This window comes from Musca vetustissima, unplaced genomic scaffold (genome assembly GCF_032173495.1).
Source record: "Musca vetustissima isolate MV318-11 ecotype Yass unplaced genomic scaffold, APGP_CSIRO_Mvet_v1 utg62313, whole genome shotgun sequence".
Taxonomy (NCBI): Eukaryota; Metazoa; Arthropoda; class Insecta; order Diptera; family Muscidae; genus Musca; species Musca vetustissima.
In genome coordinates, this window is record NW_026874564.1 from 61771 (window position 1) to 72732 (window position 10962).

A 10962-nucleotide genomic window follows, 5' to 3' on the forward strand; every position below is an offset into this window, starting at 1 on the left:
GTGATGGTGGAAGAAAATCCCAAGCTGGGTTTTGCATTATTAGCTAAGGTTTTTTTTTTAATTCATTTTTAAAATATTCGACTGGGGCGGATTTTAGCACAATTTTTGAATAATTCGTACTTATTATTGAGTCTATATCTCGTGAACTATTCGAAATATTGCTTTTCTCTCTTAAGCAATATTTTTTCTCTTAATTAGATCTAAAAATTTTCTCTTGAGATAAAACCAATAAAACAACACCATCATACTGAAAATAGCACAACTGCAAAAAATTAAAATTTAGACATACTTTTTCCATGTTTTTCACACTTTTTTCAGAAACTCAGTAGCAGTAGCGGCCAAACAGTATATGACAAGAAGATAGCCAATAGCAAATCAAACAACTTTTCTTAAAACCCCGATTTCATTGGTTGACTCCTTCACATAGTTATAGCCTCACAAATTCATCAAGATGAACCAAAGAAATTCACTCCCAATTGTATGTAAAAATTGAAGTAAAAATTAAACATGGAAAAAGTATGTCGAAATTTTAATTTTTTTGCAGTTGTGCTATTTTCAGTATGATGGTGTTGTTTCATTGATTTTATCTCAAGAGAAAATTTTTAGATCTAATTAAGAGGAAAAATATTGCTTAAGAGAGAAAAGCAATATTTCAAATAGTTCACGAGATATAGACTCTATAATACGTACGTATTATTTGAAAATTGTGCTAATTTTAAAAATTAATTTAAAAAAAACCTTAGCTAATAATGCTAAACCCAGCTAGGGATTTTCTTCCACCATCACAAGCTTCAAGATTTTGGGGGTCTCGATTGGTTCAAGATTTTAGTGCTGCACAGTGTAATAAATTCTTGCTTTCCTTTTGTCTTTGAGTTGTTTTGAAATGTGTTTAGACACATTTTCTTCATCAAGAGATAGCTCTTCAGATTCGAGGAATAGAGTGGCTTGTTTCTGGAACTGTTGTATTAAATGAGGTTTTTGAAATTTTTTTTTCGCAGTTATAATGAAAATTGCAGTTTTGGAAGATGTGTCCCCAATTTTGACACCTGGGACATTGAATGTCACCACCTTTTTTCTTCGGCTTTTCCCAGCTGACAACTTGTCTATTTAATAGTGTTATGTGAGAGGATTCATCAACTTTTTCCCCTGGTAATAAAGACACCAAGAACAAAAAAGTTGACATCAAGGTTTTGAATTTTGTGACTTTTGCAACTGTGTTTGGAGCCAGTGTATCCAATTTCTGTTTGATTTCCTCAGGGTCAGGTTTTCATCCTCAGGATTTTGGTTTATTATACGTTACTTCATATCGGATAAGTTTATATTGAAGACGATAATGTAAGTCGTTGTCTTTTGCGTTGATTTTGATTGCATTGTTTTTATGCATAGGAATTGATCAAATATTGGATACTGACCTTCTGGGTTAAACGTTCTCATAAGACATACCACATTCATTGTAGTCAAAGTCTGAGAGCCAACTTAAATTCAGAAACTTTTGCAAATTAGTTCTGTTTTAAATTTGATTAATAGGCAAATTATTTTAAAATTATATTAAACGGCGGAGTGTGTATGGATCTATACGCACCTAGTTATAAATTAAACACTTATTTCAATGTGTATTCAAAATTTATTATCCCATTTAGATTGTGATAAACATGTGTTTGTGTCCAATGCATATCAATTTTCAATATTAATATAAAATAATAAAAAAATATTACAAACAAAAATATGAAATTAACAACTTTAGATTATTTAGTATGCTATAAAAAATATAATAATAATAAATACTTGTATAGATAAAGCCCAAAAAATCGCAAATTCTAATTGCCTTTATTTAAAGATTACCACTACTTATCAAGGGGTATTATTAGCATTACGAATACCATTGGGCATAATTTATTCCCTAAATACAAATTATGATAAAATCACGTAATACAGCAACTGTTACGGCCGCTACTTGTAGGCGTCTTACATCGGTTTTTGCTTTTTGATGTGCTATTCAATGTATTGAAACACTGTGAAGTTGTCAGTGCATAAGATTTCAAAGTCGACTTAACAGAGGGTGGCAATGGCAATGATTCTATAGCATACACGCTGGTCCTTCTAACAATCGTTCGACAACACAATTCTTGTAGTGATAAGACTGCAAATATATAAATTTATGATTTTTTATTTATGTTATGTAATTTATATTATGCCACTTACCTTTATTGTTTCGCCATATTCTTTCCATTCCATTTCTATGCAGTGCCATACGAGCTAATTCGCAAAATGATTCTCTAATGTTGAAATCACACAGTGGAGATATTTCGAAACATGACATATTATTTCGGGATGCATATAGTTCAGCTTGTTTTGCCGCCACTTGTCTTTTGAATGCCAAATGTAGTCTATTGCCCACAAGAACTTTTGGTATACCGGGAGCATGCTAATATTGAGTTTTAAAAGATTATATATATATGTATTTATAATCTGAAAATGATCGGAGGTAATTTTACGTAAATAACGTTCATATGAAAGAATCCACGTTTGAAGGGAATTCACAAAAATAATTAAGTAAAAAATCGTTATTTAGGACAAATTACCTGCAATCATTTTCTGTGTTAATATAGAATATTTTAGTGTAAGTGGAGGGGAATATAAATATTTCAGAATATAAACATTTTGACAGTGGTTTAATTACGTGACCAACACTTTATATATTTACGAGACATAAGAATACTAATAAATAAAATACATAATTTGAAAAAAGTTATGAATCAATAGTACAGTGTTGACTACATTTGCTGCCATAAAAATAATTAAATTTAATTATTAATATGGCTGTTTTTACAGTGTTTAATGCATTTCGATACATAGAAATACAAAATTGGAGTTTTTTGGTTGAAGGAAATTAGGCGGAATCTTTGGGAGATATGTCAAAACATGTACCTATAATGATTGTTTTCGTCGCATAGGAACGTAAGTCTTCAATACCCTTAAATGTCTCATTAAAAAGTTTTTCTGTTAAAACCCTTCAAAATATACGAATTTCCGTTCATTATTCAAGTGGCCATGATCGGTTCCAGAAACCCCAATACACCAACTACTCCAGCATACTTAACATTAGAATATTACTTAATATAACAATATAATTTGGTAAATATTTGTAGTTTTTGGGTTTAGTCTGTAAGGATTTTCGTAATCTATAGTCTTAATAATAAAAGAACCTACAAATTGGCATATTCAAGTAGAGCTTTCTTACAACATTTAATGGGACCACTGAATGTCCTGAGACAATACTTACTTGAAAGGTCTTCTCTACAAAGGTATCAAACATTGAACATGAATTCTTCACAGACCTACAAAATGAGAATAAATCTAACTCGAAGAGTCTTATAGAAAAAATGATACATCTTTGGATTAATTGAAAGGTCATTATTAGACAACCACATGACTGTACATTGACATTAAAATCGATTGAAGACTGCAAACCATCCATGAATACATCTTATCCTTTAAACAATATTTGTATATCATCAGCAAAAGCAAACGACATACAATTCTTAATATTAATAAAACAAAAAAATCATTAACATACATTGTATTCTGTCAAATACATACGAAAATGTCAGTTACACGCTGAGGACGAAAAATAAAAAATCGAGGCAGCTTATTTATTCACGTTGAGTGATTAATTCCGTCAAATTTCTTTTCAAGGTCACCAGCACACAACAAACATCCCAGCTGACTTTCTTATATTTGATCTGTTCCCGTACTGCAAGAATCTACTAGATTTTACTATTTTCTTCGATATCATAAAGGAAAATTCGTTATCGTAGTAAAAATTAGTAGATTCTTGTAGTATGGGAACAGAACAATTGTAAGTTAAAATAACAAGTAGATACGTTATACTGCGATTCTTCCTAAAACAATATTGGCTATCAAGATAAAGATAGCTCATTAACATAACCATGCTCCTTTAAAAAGGCTCAACTATTTATATTACTTTTACAAATAAGCACAATTTTTTCTATCTTCCAAACCTCACGCAAAAACAGACGCTGCAATCATCGTATGATAAAAGTCATCATACCCAACAGCTTTAGACTTGATTTTACGAAAAACCATCATAAACACCCTCAGGAACACACGGAATATAAAATTGATCAACAGATTGTTTAGACACAAAAAAATTAAAATTCAACCGTCCAACATCTAAACCAACCACTTCATGTAATTATCTTCCTTTTTTTCTTTTATTCAAAATTTGTTGTTGTTGTTTTATTGGCAGACACATCTTTGTGCGTTACGACTTTAAGTCTCCTAATTACTTCGATTGCTTTATTACGAAATTAAAAATGAGTTATGCAATTTTCATCACTTCTATCTTGCAAATACGTTTTATTCGCAATATAAGACAGATAATAATATATATTAGGGGAATTAAACCAATCATCACAGCTTAACACAATGAATTCATAACTAAATTTATTTATTTCTGAATGAATAAATACATATCGAAAATTGTTTGGGACCTTTGTATTGGAGCGTACAAAAACGGGGGCCAATATATTCCATTTTCAATACCTAACAAACTGGGAGTAAAAGCAGTCAGTTCAAAATGTCAAATCTATCTTAAATATTGAGTGATTTCAAAAGACGGACGGCCTAAAAACACATACAGCCTTATTCTGGATATTTGCTAGGGAGATATCTCGCATGTAAAAAATTTCGCTTTCACATTCTCGCCTTATTCTGAATGAATAGGGAGATGCAAAAAATGCGAGATGCGGATGCGAGTTTTCGAAAAAAGATTCGTGTTGCCATATCGTAAATTAAGTTGCAATGTGTGTGGCCATATTGTAATTTAAGTTGCAATGTGTGTTGCCCCATTGTAATTTAATTGTGTAAAATTTTTCAATATATTATTTATTGATTTTTGTTATTAAAATTTTTTACTTTTTATTGTTATTTAAACTTTCTAGCAATACAAATGTGAAATATCAGGAATCCGCTGTATAAATGCTTTGTAATTAAAAGAAAATAAATTAAAGTTTGAAAATATGGCAACCTACAATATGGCATGTAAAACAGCTGTTCATTGTTTTGATGCAATTTGTTGCAACAACTACAATAGATTACAAATAAAAGAACATTTTTTTTATGATAGCAAAAACACAACGAATAACAGGAAAAAATCTGCGATTGAATTAATTAATTCACAGTTTATTATTTCACTACATAACTGTGTGCCTTTTTATTTAATTCCGATATTTTATCTCCCCAAATTCTTAAAGTGGGTTGTTATGTTATGATTTGCTCCTACTCCTTTATTTCTTCCTTCAAATCATACACACGATAATTTAAAAAAATATATTTTTTGTTCTTCATCATTTTTATTTAAGTTTTTCACTGTTAAGCGGCTTATCAGGCAAATTTGGGTTTTCCATAATTTTTAAAATTTTTTTCTTGAGAGACAGATCCTCACCCAAAATGTCTGTATTTCGCCTCCAAAATGCATCAAACTCGACTTAATTATTCCTTATTACATGCATACATTCTTTGGCAATACTTGGTTCAGCAAGCATCGTTATCAATAGGATTTCCAATGGCATTTTATTGGTTGTTTTGCAGTTAAAAATTTGCTTACTATCATGTATAATATTCTAAATCGTCATAGAATAAGCATTCTGGATGTCAATTCCATGTGGATTTACTTGCTCTTCCCCTTCGGCTTATTCTGAACAACATTTTCCTGTGCATTTTTTCGCATTCTCGTTTTCGCCTTATTCTGAATGAAGTTCGAAAGCGAAAAAATCCGCATTGGGGAAAAATTAAGTATTCTGAATTACAGGGAATAGGAGAATGAGATGAAATTTTATGCGAAATTTTTCGCTAATAAATTTATAGGGAGTTGACTACAAAAACATAAGTAATAACTATTTTTATGAAAAATATTTACACAATACTTATTCTATGAAGATTTAGAATATTATAAATGATAGTAAGCTAATTTTTAACTGGATAACAACCAATAAAATGCCATTGGAAATCCTATTGATAACAATGCATGCTGAACCAAGTATTGCCAAGGAATGTATGAAGGTAATAAGGAATATTTAAGTCGAGTTTGATGCATTTTGGAGGCGAAATACAGACATTTTGGGTGAGGATCTGTCTCTCTGTCTCTCAAGAAAAAAATTTTTAAAAATTATGGAAAAACCAAATTTGCCTGATGAGCCGCTTAACAGTGAAAAACTTAAATAAAAATTATGAAAGAAAAAAAAAAATATTTATTTTTTTCCAAAATTATCGTGTGGATGATTTGATGGAAGAATGAAAAGAGTAGGAGCAAATCATATCATAACAGGCCACTTTAAGAATCTGAGGAAATAAATGTCGAAATTAAATAAAAAGGCACATAATTATGTAGTGAAATAATAAACTGTGAATTAATTAATTCAATCGCAGATTCATTTCCATTATTCGTTGTTGTATTCTCTGTTGTACTTGTTGCACCAAATTGCATCAAAACAATGAAAAGCTGTTTCACATTAATATAGAATATTTTTAGCGTAAGTGGTGGGGAATATAAATAAGTCCCGCGCTAGAAAGCTTGTATTAGCAAAACATACCATTAGTTATGGTGTCAAAATAATATATAATAATTTGTGTATTATCGTTCAGTTTTATATGTTTTAACCATGTATTAAAATTTCATTACTCATGGACAAGTTAACACCAAACCTATGTATATTTAACCAACTGACCGAACCATATGGGTTTGTTTAATTTTGTCAAATTCTCGGGAAGTATAGACTTCCCACTTGTTTAAATGAAAAGTTACTACACTATCATGATTTTATAATACTATCTTTACCTCTTCAACTTCTTTCAGCCATCGGTCGATTCCATCAAAACTCCATTTATTTGTAATATCATAGACCAATATAATGCCTTGTGCGCCTCTAGAATATGAACGTATTATCGTGCAGAAGCGGCCTTGTCCCGAAGTATCCCATAACTGTAGTCTTACTCGTTTTCCTTCCAGAAGTATTGTGGTAGTTTTATACGCTGCAAAAGTAAGTTAATGTCAATTAAACAATCAAAACAAGCAGGTATTTAACCTATATTACCATTGCCACTGCAAAATGGACTTTCAGACGATGCATCCTCCAGGCCAGATAAAATTTCATGTTTTCCAACATCGCTATCACCTACTAATAATACTTTCAACAAGTAATCATAGTCTTTCGTCATGTTATTTACTGACTGAATCAATTATAAAAAAATCAATTAATTACAAAATGCCCAGCGTGTATAAAGACAGATTTACGAAATTATTTTTATTGTTATTGCCCGTCAACGTGTAATTTACTTCATATATGTTTATATGTCAGTTGTTGCTATAAACAACAAACTCTTCCAATGTAATTAAAATCTAAAACTTTGCAAATTATTTATTTATAGGTCAATTTTGGGAATACTTGTACATATAGTAATTTGTCAACACGCAACATTTACCTAACAAACACAATTACTAACCATTACACCTTTTAAAACATTTACTTAATCGAAGGCAGTTTGTATGGGGTTTTATTTTCTTCAAAATATTCTAGCATTATTCATAAAGAAATACTTTCACGCAAAATATAAAATATTTTTATAAACACTTTTCATCGACTGAAGAAAAATTGAAAAACGTTCCACCTACTAACGAATGGGAGGAGAAGACAAAATGACCGATAAAGATGAACTCAAAGCGGTATTACCGAAATATTACGAATGCGGTGGGATGGAGACTAAATGAGAACCGTATTGTTTACAACACATACTCTCACAGCAGCTGCAGTCAGAGAACCGAGCCATACTGAAATGAAATGTTAATGTCTGACGGCGTTATTATATGCATGTTGACAACGCAAAATCGAAAGATCTGCTTTTCCACAGGCAGATTTTTATTTGGCAAATACTGAGTTTGTAGGCGAGAGGGGTGCGAGGAAGAAAAACAAAAATTTGCCTGTTCAGAATTTGCCGTACACGCAAATTCTGCTTTGCTCTGTTCGTTGAAAACAATTTTGTTGACATTTCCTTTTGAACCTATTCGCTTTACTGACACACAGCCGGCTTTTGTTTACAAACCTGTTGTTTTAATTTGTGCAAGTGAAATTTAATTTTTAATATTTGCAATTTATATACAGATTTTTATTTGGCAAATACTGAGTTTGTAGGCGAGAGGGGTGCGAGGAAGAAAAACAAAAATTTGCCTGTTCAGAATTTGCCGTACACGCAAATTCTGCTTTGCTCTTTTCGTTGAAAACAATTTTGTTGACATTTCCTTTTGAACCTATTCGCTTTACTGACACACAGCCGGCTTTTGTTTACAAACCTGTTGTTTTAATTTGTGCAAGTGAAATTTAATTTTTAATATTTGCAATTTATATAATAAAATATATAAAAAATAAATAAAATATTAAAAAAGTCTTTAAAACGCAAACACTTTTGACGTTTTTTCTTTCTTTTGTACTTTGATTCGCAAATTTGGCAAAGAAAAATTTGGTAATGGAAAAGCAAGCGAAAATTTCAAAAATGAAAACAAAAAATTTGCCAAATAAAAATCTGCCTGTGGAAAAGCAGACTCAGGGGCAAAAATCAAAAAGTCTAAAGGGTTAAACAGAATGTTCGCGTTGAGCGTTTTTTGCTATCGCGTTAACCAAGATCTATTAATAAGGTCACCAAGATAGCAATAAAAATCGGAAAACAGCTGTTTTTTCTCAAGTCTAATGTCAAAAACAAGATCTTTTAATAAACAACCTGCGTGAAGTTAGCGATATCGCTAACTTTCGATATCCAAATTTTTATCGAAATTACAGGGTGACACAGAACATCACAATTTCACGTTTAATACTTTTTTTATCAACAGTGTTTTCCAACAGAGATAGCGCAGAATATTATAAAAAATAATTTTTCAAAATTATTAATAAAAATGTTAACATAATTCATTAGTAATGAAAAATAATAAACAATACGAAAATTTTGAAACATATTTTATTATAATCTAAAACTAAAGTATTACTAAATCACAAAAATTTTAATCCAGTGAATCAGGAGAGAAGTCCGTCTCTGGAAGCCTCCCTATACAAACCTCGAACATAGTGATGGTACCAAATGAAAGAGGGAGTCCCTACGAGTATTTTGGTATGCACCATTTGTTCAAATTCAGTTTTTTGTAGAACAAAGTTGCTTAATTTCTGATTTCCAACTGGTGGTCAGGACACCAAAATGGCTCTGGAAGCCTCCCTATACAAACCTCGAACATAGTGATGGTACAAAATGAAAGAGAGAGTATCTACGAGTATTTTGGTATCCACCGTATGCTCAGATTCAGTTTTTTGTAGAACAAAGTTGCTGAATTTCTGATTTCCAACTGGTGGTCAGGACGCGAAATTGGCTCTGGAAGCCTCCCTATTCAAACCTCGAACATAGTGATGGTAACAAATGAAAGAGGTCAGAAATTTTCAAACTGTAAAATAATATACATTACTTTGCACTTTTTGCCATATAACACAATTCACCCATGCATTTTTAAGGGGGAAACTTTCATTAAAATTTAAAAACTGAATATTAGCAAATTAAATTTATGAAAAAAATTGGAATCATATGTCAGCATGAGACTACCTTGCGTAATTATGCCACGGATTTAGCATAACTATAATCACTTTGTAAACATAATAAAATTAATTTTAAAATTAAATCACATTTTAATGCTTAGGTTTAAACTACAATTCAAATAGAAAGAGAATTGCAATATTTTTGCGATGGAAGCCATGGCCCAAATATCAGGCAATTCAGGTGAATTTCTGAAAATGTACAAAAAGGTTTTCTGTGGTGATTTCATATTAACAAGCAATAAGTAGGGGAGAGTGGGCACCTCTGAACACTTTTTTCTTTGAAGCCTCATAAAATTTTTTGCTTCTTATAAGTTTTAACTAAGAGGTACATTCAAAATGAATATACATATGACATACTTTAAGCATGATATATATATTTTATTACTGTTTTAATGGACGAAGTCAAAGTGTTCAAAACTGCCCCCCAGGGGGCACCTTTAAACACAGCTCGGTATTTTTGAACGGCATGGTTTTTTACAGTGTTTATGTTCAAATATATATGTATTTTATTCATATATATCAGAAATATATTAATTTATTAAAAAATATATACAAAAATATTCGATAATCAAATAGTTCTGATCAAAATTTATTAAAACATAAAATTACATAAAAACTAAAATTTATATGGTGCAAAATACATCTAGTTTCGTAATCTTATTATCCCACTTGAAATTTTTGAAAAATCTAAGCCAAAAGTCAAAAACTCCGTTTTTTACTGGAGTTTACTGGGTATGTTCAAAGGTGTCCCACCTGTGGTATTTTACGGAAATTTATAATAACTTTTCTTGTAGTAAATATATATGAATGAAAATATATTAGATATGTTTGAAATGTTCGATGTCTTTGCCGAAGCTAACTTTGTTCAGTTTTTTAATTCAATATATTTAAAAAATGTTGAAAAATTGCCTTAGTTTTTAAAAGATAAAAAGGAAAGACTTAAGCATAAAATAGTATGTACATTAGAACAATTTAGATCTACTGCATTTACTAAATCTAGTACAGTGTAAATGTAGTATTAGGCATGAATTTACCCCCTGTAGACCTTATTAATAGTCCATGCTTGTTGTGTGCCTATACATGCATGCTTGTCGTTTTTATTTCAATCAACGACGCTTGTATGAGCGACACAACGAAATGAACAGTGAATTTTTGTGCAAATGGTCATGATCCAAGTACAGGTGTTGTTTCGGGGGGATCATGATGACAAGGAATTTCATACCATCGAGTCCACCACAAACTAAGTTAAAAAATAAGTAAGATATTCACCGATTGTCTTTATCCTAGTTCATACACTCACAGAAAATATCCC

The 10962-nt window shown here is 30.9% G+C and overlaps 1 protein-coding gene across 1 annotated transcript; it reads right to left on the reverse strand.

The window, feature by feature from the left end:
* Positions 1 to 1920: 1920 nt before the first annotated feature.
* Positions 1921 to 7259, reverse strand: LOC133334507 (ras-related protein Rab-40C). The gene is made up of 4 exons (XM_061542825.1): positions 7116 to 7259; positions 6860 to 7053; positions 2203 to 2425; positions 1921 to 2140 (listed from the first exon to the last, which is right to left on the reverse strand). The coding sequence occupies exons 1-4, from the start codon at positions 7237 to 7239 to the stop codon at positions 1923 to 1925; spliced, it is 759 nt and encodes a 252-aa protein (XP_061398809.1). The 5' UTR covers positions 7240 to 7259; the 3' UTR covers positions 1921 to 1922.
* Between the last annotated feature and the right edge of the window lie 3703 nt (positions 7260 to 10962).

Excerpts from the sequence above, each read along its gene's own strand:
- LOC133334507 (XM_061542825.1), bottom strand. The coding sequence starts at position 7,239 with ATGACGAAAGACTATGATTACTTGTTGAAAGTATTATTAGTAGGTGAT. Across the intron at positions 2,426-6,859 it reads GGCTGAAAGAAGTTGAAGAG|CATGCTCCCGGTATACCAAA; the intron begins GTAAAGATAGTA and ends ACTCAATATTAG. Across the intron at positions 2,141-2,202 it reads AATATGGCGAAACAATAAAG|TCTTATCACTACAAGAATTG; the intron begins GTAAGTGGCATA and ends ATATATTTGCAG.